The sequence below is a fragment of the Camellia sinensis genome, chromosome 9 (assembly GCF_055761805.1).
Source record: "Camellia sinensis isolate YWXY chromosome 9, ASM5576180v1, whole genome shotgun sequence".
Taxonomy (NCBI): Eukaryota; Viridiplantae; Streptophyta; class Magnoliopsida; order Ericales; family Theaceae; genus Camellia; species Camellia sinensis.
In genome coordinates, this window is record NC_138969.1 from 19152242 (window position 1) to 19173748 (window position 21507).

General features: G+C 34.4%; 1 protein-coding gene across 1 annotated transcript; it reads right to left on the reverse strand.

Annotated features, from left to right (window-relative positions):
- Window positions 1-20470: 20470 nt before the first annotated feature.
- LOC114319582 (transcription repressor OFP7-like) lies at window positions 20471-21028 on the reverse strand. The gene has a single exon (XM_028266605.2). The coding sequence runs from the start codon at window positions 21026-21028 to the stop codon at window positions 20471-20473; it is 558 nt and encodes a 185-aa protein (XP_028122406.2).
- Window positions 21029-21507: the final 479 nt, after the last annotated feature.

Below are 21507 nucleotides of genomic sequence, written 5' to 3' on the forward strand. Positions count from 1 at the left end.
GAGAGGTATCTTTCTGTTTTGCAACTCGGTTGCTAATGTGTTAATTGATATGGGTGCATCCCACTCTTTTATATCTTCTGCATTTGCATCTGTTTTGGGGTTGGAGTTGGCGCAATTAGCATCTTCTATTTGTGTTGTATCACCCATTGGGGGCGAGATGGTTCTGAAACAAGGGTGTCGGGGTTGTGATATAGAGGTCGCCGATCGTCGACTTCTATTTTCTTTTGTATTGATGGATATGTCTGGGTTTGATGTGATTTTGGGTATGGACTGTTTATCGTCATACCAGGCTGTTATAGATTGCTACCGTCAGAGGGTTACTATGTGTACCCTGAGCGGTGATTGTTTTCATTTCTTGGGAGATCGAGTTGGTAGGGTTTTACCACCAGTGTATGATCTGCGAGGGCAAAGTGAGCTTAGTTGTCTTCTCGCTAGCTTTATGAGTAGTGAGTGTGATGAGACCAGGACTGAGTTGCCAAGAGTGGTTCGTGAGTACTCGGACGTTTTTTCCAAGGATCTTGTGAGTTTACCACCCCATCGAGTGATTGAGTTCTCTATTGACTTAGTGTCTGGCACGACACCAATTTCCATGGCGCCGTATCGTTTTGCCCCAGTCGAGTTGAGTAAGTTGAAGATTCAACTCCAAGAGTTGCTAGATAAGGGTTTTATTCGCCCTAGTACCTCGCCTTGGGGAGCACCGGCCCTCTTTGCTAAAAACAAGGATGGGGCTTTGAGACTTTGCATTGATTACCAAAAGTTGAACAAGGTTATGGTTAAGAATAAGTACCCTATGCCTCGTATAGACGATCTGTTTGATCAGTGGAAAGGATCCCGTTGCTTCTCTAAGATAGACTTGAGATCGGGTTACCATCAGTTGAGGGTAAAGGAGGAGGATATCCCAAAAATGACATTCTGTACACGGTATGGCCATTATGAGTTTCTGGTGATGTCTTTTGGGCTCGCCAATGCACCGGCTGTGTTTATGGACTTGATGAACCGGATCTTTCGGGAGTTCTTAGATCGTTTTGTGGTCGTTTTCATGGACGACATTCTGATTTATTCACCTTCTGAGGAGGAGCGTGAGGAACACGTACGAGTGGTGCTTGAATTTCTTAGAGCCCATAAGCTGTGTGCTAAGTTTGGGAAGTGTGAGTTATGGCTAAGAAAGGTTAAATTCTTAGGCCATGTGGTATCCGGGGAAAGGATGACTGTAGACACATCCAAGATAGAGGCAGTGCAAGATTGGGCACAGCCTAAGAATGTTTTTGAGATCCGTAGTTTTCTGGGATTGGCCGGGTATTACTGTCGATTTGTGAAGAATTTCTCGAGGCTAGCTTTACCTTTGACTAGATTGACACGGAAAGAAGTCAAATTTGTGTGGAGTGAGACTTGTCACAAGTCATTCCAAGAGCTTAAGGTTAGACTTACCACCGCTCTAGTTTTGATTATTCCGGAGAGGGGTGTGGGCTATTCAGTGCATTGTGATGCCTCACGAGAGGGTATGGGTTGTGTATTGATGCAAGACTGGAAAGTAATAGTCTATGGCTCGCGGCAGTTGAAAATACACGAGAGGAATTACCATACTCATGATTTAGAGTTAGCAGTTGTAATTTTTTCCTTAAGAATTTGGAGGCACTATCTTTATGGTGAGAGGTTTGAAGTATTTTCGGATCATAAGAGTCTGAAATATATGTTTACATAGAAGGACTAGAATTTGAGGCAAAGGAAGTGGATGGAGTTCATAGAAGATTATGACTTTGAGTTCCACTATCATTTGGGAAAGGCCAATGTTGTGGCCGATGCCCTTAGTAGGAAGTCCATTAGTGATGTAGCTTGTATTGCTATCTGAGAATGGGAGATATTGGGTGCTCTTGGTGAGTTTGACTTGCGTCTGGGCGAGTCTGTTGAGTTTGCCACCTTGTTTTCTGTAGTAGCATAACCTACACTTGTGAATCGAGTGTTAGAGGCACAGAATGGTGACTTTGAGGTAGAATCCCTCCGGGAGAAGATCTCCAGTGGGAAGGTACAGAAGGGTTTGACGGTATATCCTAACCTAAGTGTGAGGTACCGAGACCACTTATTTGTACCGGAGTCTTGCCAAGAGGAAGTACTCCAAGAGTTTCACCATTCACACCTTGCGGTGCATCCGGGAGGCACTAAGATGTATCGTGACCTGAGTCGCCAGTTTTGATGGAGAGGTATGAAGAAAGATGTGGCGGTGTTTGTGTCAAAGTGCCTTACTTGTCAACAAGTGAAGGCCGAACATCAGAGGCCAGCGGGTTTGTTGCAACCCTTGCCTATAGTGGAGTGGAAATGGGATCACATCACGATGGATTTTGTCGCGGGTCTTCCGAGGACTCAACGGGGTAGTGATGCCATATGGGTGGTAGTTGACCTGTTGACCAAGTCGGCGCACTTAATTCCAATACGTGTAAGAGATTCGGTAGATTACCTTGCCGATTTGTATATTCGGGACATAGTGAGGTTGCACAAGGTCTCAGTGTCGATTATCTCAAATAGAGATCCGCGTTTTACTGCTAGGTTGTGGCAGAGTTTGTAGAGTGCCTTGGGCACTAGATTGACTTTTAGCATGGCTTATCATCCTCAAACTGACGGGTAGTCCGAGCGCACTATTCAGATCCTTGAGGATATGCTTCAAGGCTATGTCCTTGACTTTAAGGGGTCGTGGGAGAGACACTTACCCTTAATGGAGTTTGCCTACAATAACAATTTCCAATCGAATATTGGTATGGCACCGATTGAGGCCTTGTATGGTCAACTGTGTAGATCTCCGGTATGTTGGGCCGAGGTGGGTGATCCACCTTTGTTGGGCTCGGAATTGGTACAAGAAATGACGGAGAAAGTAGCACTTATCCGTAGGAGGTTGATTATAGCCCAGAGTCACCAAAAGAGTTATGCCGATCGTAGGAGGAGGCCTTTGTTGTTCGAGGTAGGTGATCACGTCTTTCTGAAAATATCACCTAGGCGGGGTTTGATGAGGTTTGGGAAGAGTTGGAAGTTGTCCCCTCGGTTTATTGGCCCTTTTGAGATCCTTAAGCGGATTGGGGAGGTTGCCTATCATTTAGCATTGCCGCCGCAACTGTCCGGAGTGCATAACGTATTTCATGTTAGTATGTGTAGAGCTCGACTTTCTTCGCGCGCCCCGTTTTGGAGAGGGGCAAATAGGTCCTAAAGTTCGGACTCCTGTCACGGTTCTGAATCTAATCTCACAAAGTGCAATGTAAGGCTAATAAATCACCAAAGAGTCCAATCCGGCAAATCATTTTGAAAAATCAGATTTTGAATCAAAAAGCACCAAAAATGGACTGTTTTGCCAGATTACAGAGTCGCTATCTAAATATTTTATTTTGGAGAAATGTAGGAAACCCTAACTCGTGCCAAAGGCCACGTGACATCACCAAAGTTACCTCGGCTCGGGAACTTGGGTACGAGGGGGAAAGGTCAAGAAATGAGCACCCCCGCTTGCCCGATCAAAGGATTGGCCTCTACTAAGCATGATATGTTGTTTTATAAACACATGTGTTCTTATTCCAGTTATTAGCTAACTTTACTACTTGATGCGCACAGCATAAAAGTATAGACTAAATCGCTAGAATTAGAACAAAACAATTCATGTTTGTTTTTTTAAATGGTTTGAAAGTGCCACCCTCAAGTGGGCTAAAGCGCGGATTTGCCATCAAAGATGATGGGCTTAAAACATGATTTGCCACTTCGCAAAGTGGGCTTAAAACTCACATTTGATGAATTGTCCCAATTCAAGCAATGAAGCCTTTATCCACAGGCATTCATGCAGTTTAAGGATTTAAGCACATAGCCTCATAACAAGCATGCTATCATGGCAACACTTACACTCATGCAAGTATGCTAAAGCGTAAAACTTACAATGTACTCCAAGCCAAAATAGAAAACTAGTTAGAAACAATGCATGATCCTAACTATGTTAAGTGCCTAATGCAACGCATGCAATAATGAAACTAAATAGGCTCGACTATCTAAGATGGCATATGAATGCAACAATTTGATACATGTATTCAAATAAGTGTATTGAAATACAATGCAGCTTGAATGATGCGCCGAGCCCGGTGCATGCAAGACAAATGAATGATGCAAATATGCAAGCATAAGGTATGCTAATCGAAAATGTCCCTAAACTAACCATCGAAAGCGGTTAAACAAACGGGAGAAAGGCGTGGGTTTGGAAAACATGCACACACACACACACACGCGCACTTATTACAACATTGTGCCCTCTCGAAAGAGGGTCCGAATAAATAAGCTAAGCTAATTTAAGCTAAGCTAATCAAACTAACCTAATTAAACTAATTATTACAACACTTTAATAAAGAAATAGCTAAGCTAAGCTACTTAATTATTACAACAATCAACACAAATTAACTAAGTAATTAAGATGCCAAACTATACTGCTACTACTCTGCTTCGGGAAGTAGAAGATGCATGCTCGGTTTTCGCCCTGAAAAGCCCCACTGGTTTGCTCTTGAGAGGCTCTGTTTACAAGTTTGGTCAAGAACTTTCTGCTCCACCTTACCAATTCAAAGCTGAGGAATGCACCAGTGGCCTACCGGCCATGGATGCTTGCTGCCGGCCACCTGCCGGCCAAAGAGAGGTACTGCCGACCAAGGATGAAGTGTTGCCGGCCATCAGTGAGGCACTGCCGGCCACTGGTGTGCTGAGTCACCATTCTGCAACAGAGCACAAACAGAGGAAAATTGAGGGTCTCCCAAGGGTATGTTTGTACTGTGCCCCTCCTTATCATCTCAAAACATCAAAGGAGTGGCACTTCTTGGATCCAAAACCACCAATCAAGCATTTTCAATGCATGATGGCCAAAGATCCAAGTTGTACACTTTCAATAAATACCCAAAAACAAGACTCTAAGGACCACCACCCTGTCATGCATGATCGATGGTGATGGAGACAAAGGAGATTGGCTCATTTCATCACTTTGAGTTTGAAATGAACCAATCTACCTTGTGTTCAATATAACGTCCGATTGAGCACAATGCAATGCAAACATAACATGCTTATCTTGGTCAAGTTTTACTTTGCTCAATTCTTGTTTACACATTTTACATTACCGATTAATCCTTTAACAGATTAAGTCCAATGTGAAAGTCCTCTAATGAGAGAGGGGTTAACCAAAGGATGGTCTAAGACATGAGAGAGATCATGCCTTTGGCTAGGAGGAACCCTCAAAAGAGAGTTGAAGCCATTGAGCACAAGCTCTATCTCAAGCTTAAACACAATCTTAAGGCCAACCAACCCTCAAAGCAAATTAAAAAATGAAGAAATAGGGGAGGTTGTAGAATTTCAGTGCTGAAATGGCATGAAAAATAATACTACAACATGCAAGCAACACAAGCACAACATGTTAGAAGCCAAAAACATCAAAGCTAGCGAAGAGCATTACACTAGAGGCATGCAATATCAAGCTTAAATGACCAAACCAGCTCTAGACAGAGCTTAAACATGCCAAATCAATAGCCAAAACATGCTAGGATTAAAACATAAGAGGCAAGAAAATCATGCGCACATGATAGCTCGCAAACAAGGCTCAAAGAACAACTCTCAAAAGTAATGAAAGAGTGAAATATGTGAGAGTGTGACAAAGATATATGCACTGAAATCACATGTCAAATGATGCTATGGCATGCAAACAACTCATGCAAGACATGTTAGAGGCCTTAAAACACTAAGCTAGTAAAGGCCTTTGCACTATAGCTATGCAATACAAAGCTCACATGATCAAGACCACTCAAAATAGAGTTAAAGCATGTCAAAATATTAGCAAAAATATGCTGGAGTCAAGCTAACACAAGCTAGAATGATAGGCTAACTCATTAGGCATGCTAGGCTAGTAAGCATAATTACACTACACGTGCAAGAAGCAAGCAACAAGTGCTCCAACCAACTAAAAACAGAGTTGAAACATGTCAAAATAGAGTGCTTGAATAAAGCTAAAAAACGGCTAGAATGAAAGGCTAACACATAGCACAAACTAAACTATTAAGCACCATTGCACTACAAGTATACAAAGCAAGCCTCAAGTGGCCAACCCAGTTCAAAACAAAGCTAAAGCAGGTCAAAAAAGTAGCAAAAACATGCTGAGATCAAGTCATAAAATGGTAGAAAAACATGCTCACATGTTAGGCTATCTACTCATGCAAACAAGACACAAGGAGGGGAGGCCAACCCCTCCTATTTTGGACCTCAAAACATGATTTTTGTCACTGAAAAACCTCTAAATTTCAGTGGTAAAAAGGCCCAAAAAGTTTGATTTTAAGGTGATGAGAAATGGTGCAAAAAGCTTAACAAGCTACAGAGCAAAAAGGGAGGACAATCCCCTAACTCACAAAGGCTCAAACCACCACTTTTAGGACTGAAAAATAGAACTTTTTACATGCCAAAACTAGCCTTGAAATGGTGGAAAAATATGGCAAAGCAAGTATGAAAAACAAGCTTAAAGGGAGAGAGTTATACCTCATGAAGCCAAGCACACTTTTAGGCAACAAAACCAAGCAAAACCACCTTAAGGAGCTCCAAAAGAGCCTCAAGCAACCTCAGCCCAAAGATCAACAACTTTGGTCAAGGATGTATAGGCAAAGGAGAAGTCTATCTACACTTGTATGCACTAAGGTTCAAAAGAATGAGAAATGTAGAGAGATAGAATTATAGAGAGAGAGACTCCTCAAAATATTTCACTCCTAAAATGTTTCTAACCCTCAAAACCATAGAGAATAGCCTCTATATATAGACAAATGCAAGCTCTGGTCGAAAATATCTCAAAAGAGACAACTAGAACAGTTGGAGGACAAATATTTGTAAAAAATCTGATTTCTGACATCGTTGGCCGGCAAGGGATCACTGATGGCCGGTAAGGGATCATTTTTGGCTAGCAAGGACCATTAATGGCCAACACTGCATCATCCATGGCCGGCACCCTTCACCAGTGGCCGGCAAAGAAAATCTACTCTCCATTTCTAACTTCAAACGGGCATAACTCCTTCATCTGGACTCCTTTCAGGTCATTATTATGCCAAAATTGAAGCCCCAGAAGTAAGGTTTCCAATGGCGGTAGCCTCACATCAAAATTCAAAGTGTGAAAAAATTTATGCTCATTTTAGTGAAGCCGCTCAGTTTTGGTCCTAACCGAATTGGTGCCCAACTTCTCCTCAACTAGTTTTCTTCCCTCCTCTCTTATTTTCTTCAACTCTAAACCTCTAAACAAGATGTTTTAAATATTTTTTCAAAGAGTTCATCTCTCTTTCATTTATCTCTACTTTGTCCTTGCTCGGTTTACCGAAAAGCGCCACATTTAACGAAAAGCGAGCCTCGGAACATCGTAGAATCCTTTTTTCAAAAATGTTTTGAAAGAGAGGGTTTTAAAGTCTAAAATCTTTTACTCAAAATATTTTTGGTCCAAAAATGGGGTGTGAGGTTTGGGATTTAAAGCTCCTCTTGCCGAAGAAATCGACCCTTTTCACTGTACATCTTTCATCACCAAGTAAACAATCAGTGGCACCCAAGTCTCAAGGGTGGTCAAAAATGGGGTGTCTACAGTATGCTTCGAAAATATGAGTCGGATCCATCACATGTATTAGATTGGATCGACTTAGAGGTAGATGAGGATGCTTCATATGAGGAGAGACCAGTGAGAGTCTTAGATAGACGGGACCAAGTCTTGCGAGGTAGGATGATCCCCTTGGGAAAGGTCTTGTGGAAACATCACCCAGTTGAGGAAGCCACTTGGGAATGTGAATTAGAGGTCCAAAAGAAGTATCCGGATCTGTTTGTTAATGTTTGAGTATATGTTGGAAATTTTGTTTTGTTGATGAACTCTAAGAACATTGAATATGTTTTGGGTTGAAAAACATTGTATATGTTTTTGGATTATGGAAGTATTGTAATTGTTGAATATGTCTCAGAAATGCGAGTTTAATTTAAGCATTGTGTATGTTGAATGTGTTTTAGAAATGCAAACATGTTATTAACATTGAATATGTTATGGAGTTATGGAATATGTGTATTGAGATTTGTTGAATTTCGAAGGGATGCATGTTGATAATGTATATTGAGCTATATGTTGTAAATTGTTCTCTTGAGAAGAGATGGAATGACCGGTGGTGGGTCATGATAATGAATGTTGAGTTATAATAGCATTGAGAATTGAATAATCACACTTTTTGAAACTTGTATAAAATTTCAGGGATGAAATTCTTTAAGGGGGGGGGAGGTTATAGCGATCCCAGCTTTTTCCCCGTCATTTATTATATTCCGAACTCAGGTTCCATGGTTGTATGTTGTTGTCTATGTCTTGTCTCCATCCTTTAATTCCTTGTATTTAAGTTTTGGGATGTGTTGGCCGAGTTTGGTACACGTTGGTTGTGAGTTGAAACAAATGGTTACTGCCTAGGTTTTGCCTTCTTCGCTCGAGCGAGGTTTTTTATGCTCGAGCGAGCCTTGGATATTTGCTTCTTCACTCGAGCGAGAGTTCTTACGCTCGAGCGAGCTTTGTGTTGTGTGTCTCTTAGCTCAAGCGAGCACTCTTGCACTCGAGCGTACGTCTACATCTATGTAAGACCTGAAAGTTGGTATTCTTCGCTCGAGCGAGCCCTGTGTCGTGTGTTCCTTCGCTTAAGCGAAAATTCTTGCGCTCGAGCGTGCTTCTGCATTGCAGACCTGAAGCTCTGCATTGTTCGCTTGAGCGACGCTTCTAGCGCTCGAGCGAGGTTCTTTTGTGTCTGGTCGTTCGAGCGACCACTCTTTTCCTCGAGCGAGCCCCGTATATATCAGATCGCAGCAGCGTGATTTTATATCACTTTTTCATCTCATTTTCACTCCAAACCCTAAATCCGACTGTCTCTCTCTCTAAACTCTCTCTCTCTCTCTTTACAAATACACCTTGTTCTAGAGGTTTTCTACATTTTTTTCCTTTGTTAGAAAGGTAGAGCATTGTGTGGGCTTCATTTTGATCTAAGAAATTCAAGTTTGGAACATCTTGAGTTTTTCTCTTCTTCTTCTTTGGGCTTCTTCATTTGAGGTAGGGATAAACTACTCTTTATAATGAGTTTTAGCATAAATGTTGGTCGTTTGTATAAATTGTGGGATATGGGAAGTTTGGTGAAAGTTAGGGTTTTGAGTTTGAAATTATGAAAGAGGGTTTTTTCTAGTTTTGGGTTCCATTGGGTATATGAGGTCTTGAAATAGGGTTATTTGTGTATAATTGATGAAATTTGGCCTTGGATGCAATATTTGAGAAAGGGGGATTAATGCCCTAATTTGAATTGAATAAATCATTTGTATAATTAATGAAGTCAATTATGGAAATGTGAAATTGTTTTGGGAATTGTGGAATTGGAGGAATTGTGATTAAATGGTGTAGTTGGATTGATGAATCACTCACCTATGGAAAAGTTAATAAGTTATCTGTTTGATAAATTTATTTATCTGTTTAGAAATAACTGCTTTGGGCTATCGATGGATGATAGTCATGATTGTTGTAGAAACTGCATGACGATTAGATGGATTGAAACTAATCATTTGGTTGATGTCATTGAATATGACGGTTGGACATAAATATTGAATATGTGAATTGTTGGGTCATTGTGTATGCCAACATGTTTAATACATTGTATATGTATCTTTGTGTTGGATGAGATAGGGGATGTACTCCATTGTTTGGGAGGAGATAGGGGATGGACTCCATTGATAATTAAGTTGGCCGGAGTGTCCTGGGTGAATGTCCCGAAATCTTATTTATCTGGGTGCCGGTTCCCTCGGACGTAGATCTGTAAAATGGCAAAGATATGGAAGTGTATGAATGATGTTTATGATTGAAGTGTTGATGAATGAGTTGTAGTCTCATTTTGACCTATTTATATGATAATGAATTATGTTAATGAATTGACTTGGGTAATAACTGGAAGTGAATTGAAATATGGGTACCAATGTTGATTGATTATAGAAAACGTTTAAGATGGTTTATAAGTGTTAAACATTTATCGAATGCTAATGTTTTAGTTATTTCTCATATACTGTTTAGCGTATCTCTACTGGGCTTTGGCTCACCCTACTTGGGACACCATTTTTCAGGTACAGGTGACATACCGCCTCCAAAGTCATAGCTTGGGAGATCTTGGAGATGAAATCTCTGTTTTGTTGTTTTATTTTATGTTTATATGTTTTTCTTTCCAAGCCAAGGGCTTTAAATTGTAAAGGGCTTCTGACCCTCTTTTATTGTAACCAAGTTATACTTGGAAAGATGTAAGCCCATAGGGCACTTATTTAGTTGTTAGAAGTTAGAGTTACATGTAACAACTTGTGTAAGGAAGACTGTGATGAATGAATTATATCTTTTCTAGCATGTTTGTGGATCTTATGAATAATTGTTTTAAGTTATATTTTGAGGGCGTTACAAAAAGGTCTGAAATAATAGTGAATAAAAAAGTTATTTATTAATACGAACCTGAAAATTTTCTTACCGATAAGAGAATGACTCACCCCTCAGGCAGTTCATTGGTCGCTTCAACAACTGTCGCATCATTTGATCTTTTGGGCATAAAAATTCGAGATGAAATATATATTAAATAATTTATAATAATTTGGGTTGACATAATTTTTATTAACATGCCAAATATTTATTAGATAATTTTTATGTTTCACTTGATTTTTTAAATAACATGATTTAATAATGGAAAATGCTAGGGATCCCAAATAATACATCAAATGTTTTACCAAATCTCTCACATGGGTGTAGGATTCACACAAATTCACATGTGTGTGGGTCCCACACCCATCTAAGAGATTTGGTAAAACATTTAGTAATTTATTTAAGGTATCTAGCATTACACTTTAATAATCGATTATTTGTAGTTGGTTTAATAATTTAAAATTGATAGTCTAAAACATTTTTCATATATTTTTTGTTAGTTAAATTTGTAATTCAAATATGATGTGCAAAAATATTAGGCACACTAATAAAATTGCTACTCTTTTCATTCCAAAATATTAGGCCTTATTACAGTTTTTATTTTTCCCAAAATATTAGTTTCTTTTTAAAAATAAAATACAAAAATAATATAAATTTCCTGTTTTGCCCTTGTTTTTAGATTCATTAACAACATAAAAAGTACAATTATAACATTGATATTTTTCAAAAAAATGTACTATCAAAGGTAATTTTGGAAAATTAATTTTTTTAAAGTGCAATAGTTGTACTACTAAAAAAAAGTTGAATTCTCCAAAAGGGACCATTATTTTAGAACGGGGGAAGTATTAAAATTATCAAATCATTCAAATGAGTATGGGTCTCACATGTTTATGTGGGTCTCATATCCATGTTAGTGATTTGATAATTTCTTTCATAAAAAATTTAGTATCCCTATCATTGTTCTATTGTGTGTTTTGTTTGATTTTGATGGTAATTTTTAATTTTCTAAAAAATTTATTGGAAATTAAAATTTTATATAGTATATGATGAAAATAGTTTAGAATTTTTGAAATTTTGAATGATTGTAATTAGTAGGTATTAGAAAAAATTTAATTGATTAATGAATTAATATGACAGATAAATCATTGTTATTTGATAATAGGTTTGACAAAATTAATTTAAAATTTAAACCAAACAAATACTTTTTGTACTAATACTGATATAATTTTGTCGGAGATTATTTTAGGATAACATTATCTTACCGGTAAAATAATGACTCACACCCCCACAGGTCCACTGGTCATGTCAATTTATTGTTGTGTCAGCATATCTGTCTTACCAGGAATATATTATTCTTGGAAGACCACACCTATGGGCACAAAAATTCAAAATTTGGGATGAAATATTTATTAGATAATTTTTAATTTGGATTGACATAATTTTTAACGATTCGATAAATATTTATTAGATTATTTTTATGTTTCAGTTGAATTTTTAAACAAAAATGATACATCTTTTTAATTTGAAAATTTAAGAAAAGCACTAATGATGTAGAAAATTAAAAAAAAAAAATTAAGGCCAAAACACCATATCACATGGGACCCACACACCAATTAAAGCTATTAAAACCTTTAATTTAGAGTTTCCAATCTTTTTTCATTTTTAAATAATATGATTTATAACCCATTTGTAGTTGGTTTAATAATTCAAAATTGATGATCTAAAACATTTTTCATACATTTTTTGTCAGATAAATTTTTAATTGATAATTCAAAAATTTTGTCAGAAAATTGAAACTAAACACACTGATTACCTCTTTATTTTTTCTATATATCTTTTACACAATTGAATTTATTTATTTTTTCTATATATCTTTTACACAATTGAATTTATTATTAGTATTATTTTATGATAATAATAATAATAATAATAATAATAGACTACAAATGCTATAAATAGGCATTATGCAAAATTATTGAGGTGGATGTTTTTGGTGTCAATGGGGAAAATAATAATGGGCTAAAGTTGTTATAAATAGAAATTGTTTAGTATTTTGTAATTTTTATTTTGATAGCAGAATGAAACAGTTGGTCCGAATTTAAAATTTTTATTTTGATAACGGAATAGAGCAGTTGGTCCAAATTTGTAAATTTTTATTTTGCTAGTGGAATAAAGCAATCAGTCTGAATTATTTTTGTGTATAAAAAAATTAATAATTTTGTGTTTTGCATATATATAATTTCCAATGTTTAAATTTGTTTAATAAGATGATTATAATAATTAATATTAAAAAACAAAAATAAGAGATAAATTGCAAAATTGACTATAAAATAACAATATATATCACTAATTTAATACAAAATGATATTTTCATACATCATTTAAATGAATTTGTCATTGATTTTTTTTTTAAATTCATCAAAATTAATTGAAACATCATCTTTTACAAAATAAGACTTTCATACATATAATTAATGAACTTTTTACAAACTGTTTTTATTTTAACAATCAGTAAAAAGTTCATTAATTTTAACTAAAAATCAAGCCTTTCAAAATAAAAAATATTTACCAAAAATAAGCTAAAAAAATCTAAAACAAGTTAAGGATTAAATTCTCTGCCTTCAACATCGAAACTATATGAAATGAGAGGTGAACATTGAGCCACTGGTGGAGAAATGGAATATGAAACGAGAAATGAAGATTGAACCACTAGTGGTGGAGATCTACTAAGTTCTACATCAACAACAGATATAGATTTTGTAAAATAAATTTCATTAATAATTATATATATAGTTAAATAAAACAAACATAAAATAATACTCATATAAAACCAATCGAAAATACAAACCAATAACCTTCTGTGACGTTGGCCATGAGTTTTGATAGGGTAAGTGGATGTGGAATGGTAGTTTCTTTTTACGAGGGTTGGGGGTTATTTAATGTTCATTATCTTACCGGTAAGAGAAGTTTTATTATATATTACCGGTAAGAGAATTTTGATTTCCAGTTCTTCTCATCTTCCTACTGTAATCAGTCCAAATCTCTCGCTCGTCCATATCTCTCTCGCTCGCGCCCCTTCCCACTGAAATCAGTCCATCTTCCAAACAAATCTCTCTTGCTCGCGCTTCTACTCTCTTTCTCGCTCGCACTGCTGCTCTCTTAGCCCGAGTACCCTCGCTCTTACTCTATTTTCTTCCTTTCCTCAATTTCTTATTATGTGTAGTGGTATCTGTTGTGTGGGAGTGAAATGTTTCTATGCGGTGTTTAAAGATGGGGTCCACATTGTAGTTGTGGATAGTCAACTGATTTTTTCTCTCTCAATTATTTTATTTATTTATTTATTATGATATATCAATTGTTATAAACCAATTTTGTTTAAGTGTGTAAAACTATAACCTAGGGCTAATCATTGTTTCTTTTCATTAGAATTATTATTATTATCTCTATTAAAATCTGATTTTGTTGGTTGTTTGAGTACATGCTTGATAGTAGTAAATGCTTGCATGTTATCTGTTTGATTTATTGCTTTAAAGAACTAATTTTTTTATCTAGAAAATAAATAGATAAATAAATTTTGATTCAGACAAAAAAGTTGACAAGAATTGGAGGTAATATAAATAAGTTTATAAACATATAAAAAAATAATTTGGGCCAACATAATTTTTAGGGCTAAAAAATAAGGCATTCGGGTTTGTATCTGAAAATAATTTTGGCCGACATAATATCTAGAGTCTCAGCTCAAAAAGAAACCCAACTACTGAATGAACTCAAAGCCTACTAAATAAATTAAACAACAATTTAGGCCAAGAAAATTTCTAGGGCCTCAGTACAAAACAGATGACTAAATACAAATAATGAATCTGCCACTTGTTTGGTTTTGATCTGAAAATTTATTTTCAGAATTTTTTTATCTTAAATTTTGAAAGTTAATTTGGTTTTTAAAAAAAAAACTAAAAAAACGATATTTAATAATTTATTTTTGTCAAACAATTTTTTCTTTTAAATGTCCAAAAAATTGTTTGAAAGTTTATTTTTGGTCTTGATTTTGTTATCTGAATCTAAGCTTTAAAAAAATTACTATGAAACCAAAATTAGACAATTAAAAAAAATAAGGGATTGAAGCAATTTTGTGGGCATTTATTTTTGGTCATGACTTCATAATTTGCTAAATTTCAAAAAAATTGTTTGAACTTTTTTATATTTTGTATTTTTTTTATTGACCATTTTATGTAGCTTCTTATTTTCTAAATCATAAAAAATAAAAAATAAAAAAAATAGTTTACAAATGTAAGATTATATATATTTTAGAGTTAAAATGTTAATTTTTTAAACATTCAGATTTATATACGAGTTAATAGAATCTATATCTATACTATACATATAACCAAATGTAGTGATTTCTTAAAAAAAATTAAATTCTCAATATTAACATTTGATTGAACTCTTTTTAGATGGCACGTCTATTTTTCTCTTATTCAATTTTCTTTTTCTTTTTTTTTTCTTTTTTATATATTTTACTTTATTTTTTAATCACTTAGGGCTTGTATATATATAATATCATATGGATAGGATATTTTTAAAATATTTATGGGTAAAAGATTCATAAAAATTCATATCCATACCAAAAGTTTGTTGAGTGGATCGTTAAAAATTTCATGATTTTCATGTTGATAATACATTTTTGTTTGACACTACATGCTAAAAATGTCCATAGCCATAATAATATTATCTTTTTTTCTATTTATTTTCATTAATCTGTTTTATTATTCTTATTATTATTTTAAAATTAAACATCTGCTTGGTTTTCATTTCAAAATTCATTTTTTTTTAAATTTTACTTTTTGTGTTTCGTATTATTTTGTTTTCATTGAATTTTTTTAAGGGAGACTTATTTATAAGTCATTTTTCAAACACTTATAGTATGTTGGATTTGGGGTCACTGCTGTGGTAAATACACAGCAATGACTGTTGTGGTTCATTTTGTGGTGCATTATGGGATTATTTTTATGATCTGAACCGTTCATTTTGTAAGGTTTGTTGAGTACTTCAAGCCTACCAAAAATCATATTAATCGGATACCAATAACTATATGATTGATAACCAAAAAAACAAACAAGAAGTTTTTCTTTTAAAAAATAGTATAAAAATATGCAATTCGATCATATAGTTGCTGATATCCGATTAATATGATTTTTGGTAGGCTTGAAGTACTTAACAAATCCTACAAAATGAACGGTTCAGATCATAAAAATAAACCCATAATGCATCACAAAATGAACCACAACAGTCACTGCTGTGTATTTACCACAGTAGTGACCCATAATCCTAGTAGGTTAAGTCCTGTGTAATTTCTTATAGAGTCTCAAGTCCTATTTAGATATAAATGTATTCCACACGATCCTACATAAACATAACGTGACGTGACACTTACATAAACGTAACGTAAAGTGACACCTATATAAACGTAACGTAACGTGACACGTTACATTTCGCAAACTTAATGAGTTTTTATTTTTTTAAATTGAATGTAAAAATGTTGATGGTTTATGTTGGTGTCACGTTACGTTTCATATAAATATGATCTATGGTAACATTCAATTTCCTATATAGGAAATTGAATGTTACCATAGATCATAGGTGTCACGTTACGTTTATGTGGATGTCACCTTACGTTACGTTTATGTATCACGTTACGTTTATGTAGATGTCACGTTACGTCACGTTTATGTAGATATGATCTATGGTAACATTCAGTTTCCTATAGGTGTCACGTTACGTCTATGTAGGTGTCACGTTACGTTACGTTTATGTAAATATGATCTATGGTAACATGCAATTTCCTATATAGGAAATTGCATGTCACCATAGATCATAGGTATCACGTTACGTTTATGTAGGTGTCACGTTACGTTACGTTTATATAGATATGATCTATGGTAACATTCAATTTCCTATATATGGTTTTACTATTATTTATAATATTAACAACTAATATTGAGGGTAAATGTGTCAACAAACTTCCCACAGGACTTATGGAAACATAAATTTTTTAGTAGGACCATATGTAGCATAAGTCTCCCTAATAGGACTTATAAATAATTTTTCATTTTTTTAATATTTTAAACATTTTTTTAAATTTTTTAAACAATTTTTTTAATTTTTAGATATACTTAAAAAATATAATATTTGTAAAAAAAATTTAAAAGTATTTGGAAAAAAAATTTAAAAAAATTATTAATTACCAAACAAACAAGAAATCACTAAGAATTGTTTGGAGCAAATTTATTTATTTCGAAATTTACATACTAAATTTTTGATTAATTTTTAGTAGTTATTAAAAAATTTAAATCAATTTTAAATCAATTTTATTGGGTAATACTTTTTCACCAATAAAAATATTACTATCTAGTGATTTATATTAGATATATGAAATTTAAATGGAAAGTATATTAACTTATTTTTAAATTTAGAAGTGTGGCATCTAATCATTAAAAAAAAAAAAAAAATTTGCTTAGTTAGAGTTTTCCAAAAACATTTTTCAGAAAATTTTACTTTCTTGTTTTTTGATTTTTTTTTTACTAATTTTTTTTAATATTTTAAGTAATTTTTTTAATTTTTAGACATACCTAGCATAAATATACCTAAAAAGTAAAAAAATTGTGAAAAAAACCTTTTAAAAATTTACTAAATACCAAAAAACTCAATTTTTAAAAAACTTAATTCAAAAAACTCAAACCGAACACACTGATTAATTTTTTTATAATTTCGGACTTTTAAAAGGAAAGAATACTAATTCAATTTTAAAAATTTAAAATTGTGAATCATCAATTATGTGAAATAATATATTTTATAAATCTTCTCTTTTGTGCGCATTGGAGTCAACTCAATTTCTAATATTTAGTCTTCTGAATTTTTATTTTTATTTTGCATTTAATAACAATTATGTTAATTTTTAAAATTTATTGCATGTTTATTTAATTTAAGTGTATTTTTATAGAATAAATTATCAATATCTTTGATCATAGGTGTGACAGTGATAAAAACAGCTAAATTGGCAAGTCTGCATTATCAGGACCTTGTCTTTTGTCCCGCTCTTTCTTTCTCTTTACTTATTTTTCAAAATATTTTAACATATTCTTCGCCAAAAAAAAAATAAAAAAAAAAATGGCAACTTTAGATTAAAAAATTAGAGAATACATCTGTATATTTTGTTAAGCATTCAAACAAGTTTGAAACATTTTATTAACTTAATTTGAGTAGATAGATAATTTCCTGATTGAAAATAAAACATTAAGAGAATGCATAAAAATTGAAATTTTTCTTATCGTTATAGGTCAAAATTACATAATGAAAAAATTAAAAATAATTGCGATCATTATTCAAAGAACTTAAGTTATTTAAAATATAACGAAGTAAATCCTCTAATAGAAGTTAATATGTAATATAATTTATTTATTGAAGAATTATGTTATGATTTTAGTTACGTATTTTTTTAATTCTTTTTTAACTATTAAACAATTATTTTTACTATATGCAGGTAGGAATGGCAATGGGGCGGGGCGGGGCGGGGTCGGGGATCACCCTCCCCGTCCCCGATCCCCGATGGTGGAAACTCCCTCGTCCCCGGTCCCGACCCCGACGGGGAGCTCATCACTGCCCCCACCCCTTAACGAGGATCGGGTTTTCCCGACCCCGAAAAGTCCCCGACCAAAAGAAAAAAAAAAATCAGTTCCATAATTTCTTCAAACTACAACAACAATTAAACAGATCTAACAGAGTGAATGTCATCAACAACTACAACAATTATTAAATCAGCTCCATATTGTTACAACGTAGAGAGAGAGAGAGATCGGATGCTCAAATGTAAATAAAAAAAAAATCAGATCTAACAGATCTGTTCATCACCATTAACAATCTGATGAGCTCCAAAAAAAAAATTCAGATCTAACATATATATATATATATATAACAAATCTAATATATTACATATAACAAATCGATCGATTGATCGAGAGAGAGAGAGAGAGAGAGAGAGAGAGAGAGAGAGGAAAAGTGCTCAAACAGTGGTGATGGTGTCATTGCCGGACTGCCGCAAATAGTGGTGGAGTTGTGGTGGCTTAATCGGCAGAGGAGGGAGATCGGCGGAGGAGGGAGAGAAGGGCGATCGGTGGAGGAGGGAGATCGGCAGAGGAGGGAGAGGAGGGCGATCGGCGGAGGAGGGAGATGAGGGCGATTGGCGAAGGGTTTGAGAGAGAAAGATGAGACACAGTGATGAGTGTGTGAGGTGCAGTGTTATGTGTTAGAGAAAGGGGTGGTTTATATATCTATATAAAGATGGGTAAAATGGTAATTTTACTTCGGGGAAATTCGGGGCCAGGGCCGGGGACGGGGACGAGCCTGGGCTTGAACACTGATCAATGTCCCCGGCCTGAAACTGGTCGGGGATTTAATTTCGAATACCATCCCTGTCCCCACAGGGGTATTTTTCGGGGAAAAACCATCCTAATCGGGGTCGGGGGATCGGGTCCCTATCGGGCTGGGTTCAAATTGCCATCCCTATATCCAAGGGTACCAATGAAGAATTAGCAAAGCATTCAACAAAAGCAAGACTTATTTTCATTATCATTGTCATCAACCATACATAGAAGAAATCACCAAGCATTGTTCGGAATGAATTCGCCTGAAAAGAAAACTCAAACGATGAATATCGCTATAGCAAGTAAAGACACCACAATAATTCCAGTTAGGAAAGGATTTAGTAAGAAAAAAGGTATTAACGAAATTGGCAGCACCATATGATAGTTTGGAAACATTGATTCATGATTGTCGACGAGTTTCTAGAGCCGATTCTTCCTAGTGATCAAGAAGTTCCTGATTACTCATGCCAATCCACTTGTCATTTTATCTTGTTCAAGTCTATCATTATAAATATAAGATCTTGTTCAAGTTTGTCATTATGAACATAAGATTTTGTTCAAGTCTGTAATTATGAATATAAGATTTGAACAAGATGAAATGACAAGTAGATTGACATGAGAATCAAGAACCTCTTGATCACTAGGAAAAATCAGCTCTAGAAATTCATCGTCAATCATGAATCAATATATCAATAGAAGTTAACGATCACCAACCATGAATCAATGTATCAATAGAAATCAACGATTAAAAGGGTGTCAAGAATTCTTAGATCCCAAGGATAGGTGGTTGTTTATTGGGTTTTTTACGATAACATAGACGTTTCTTAATTTATAATTTTTTTAAAAAGTAGTTTACGAATGTAAGATTATATATTTTAAGTATTTTTTTAATTTTTAAATACACTTAACATAAATATACTTAAAGAGTATAATATTTGTAATTTTTTTAGAAAATATAAAAAAAAATGCTTAAATCAACCACACAAATAAGAAATCACTAAACGAATTTATTTATTAAATTTCTTGATTAATTTTTAGTTATTATTTAAATTTTTTTAAAAATTCTATTAAGTAATACTTTTTCAACAATAAAAATGTGACTATTTAAAGATTTATGAAATTTAAATGAAAAGTATATTAACCAATTTTAAAATTCATAAACGTGTCATCTAGCCATTAAAAAAAATAATTTTTCTTAATTTCGAACTTTTAAAAAGAAAGAATACTAAATTAATTTTAAAGAAAGAATACTAATTCAAATGTCTGCTAATTCACACTCAACAACATCCACACTCAACAACATCCACATTAGTAAATGTCTGCTAATTCAATAATGTGAAGGAAAGATAACATTTCTTTTGGTCAGGTTTGAATAAAAAATAAATGAAGGACAGAAGAAAGAGAAAAACAATAAAAAATCAAGATACAAAACTCAATTGAGCAACTAAACAAAATACAACTACTACTACAAAAAAATTGTCTTCCAAATGTCAGAAAAAGCATCAACAATGACCCCGTAATGATGACGCGAATTGAGCGATAAGAAACACTCTAACAGCTGCTCGAGGTCTCTCGTCTCAAATAGCTACTTCGCTAATATCATCTCCATCATGGATGCCTTGAAGTCCTCATATGGATCCACCGATTCCTTTACCACCGCGAAGCTGTCCTTCACTTTCCCCTCCGCCGGAAACGACGGTAGCAGCTTCTTCATCCTCTTCTTGCGATTTAGTGAAAACGATGCTAGTGTCACGATCTCTTCTTCTTCATCGTCTCTCTCGTAGCCACACAAACCACTGTCGGCCGAGGAAGTGGTGATAGGGTGTCGTGTCGGCGGAGGAGGAGGAGGGAAGAGTTCGTCGTCGGAATTGTCGGAGATGGAGGAGTTGTAGTCGTGACGTGGCATCTCGTCCCACTTGCATGCCGGTGATTCGAGGAGGTCGTCTTCGTGTGTGCGGAAACCACAACCGAAGATGGAGTAGACATGGTGCTTAAAGGAGGAGCGCAGGTTGGCCGGCTGGCAGTCAATGTAGAAAGGGTTTGGGGAGAGCTGGATAGGATTTTCTGGGATGTTGGACGGATTTTTGGAGCGGCAGAATTTGAAGGATGATATGATACGGGAGAAGAAAGCCTTGAATGCCATTGAATTGTTTTGTCTCTCTTTCTCTTTCTCTTTGTTTGTTGTATTTGTATGATTTCAGTGTACGGATTAGCTATGCAATACAATATGTATATATAGATATAGGGGGAACAAAGGTGAATCAATGAAGATGAATCAATAAAGGAAAATGAATATTATTAAAGGAAAATAATTTTATAAGGCAATGAAGATGAATATTATTATTATTATTATTAAACGAAAATAATTTATAAGGCAATGAAGACCAATCAATAAAAGGAAAATATGATTGTTAAAAGAAAATAATATTATAAGGAATATTAGTATCATTATGTATTTTTATTTTGAAAAAAAAAAGTTTGAAAAAATAATTTTAATATTTTTATTTTTATTTTTATTATAAGGAAAATTTTATTATTAAAGGAAAATAATTTTACCAGGCAACGAAGATGAATATTATTATTAAACGAAAATAATTTATAAGGCAATGAAGAGCAATCAAG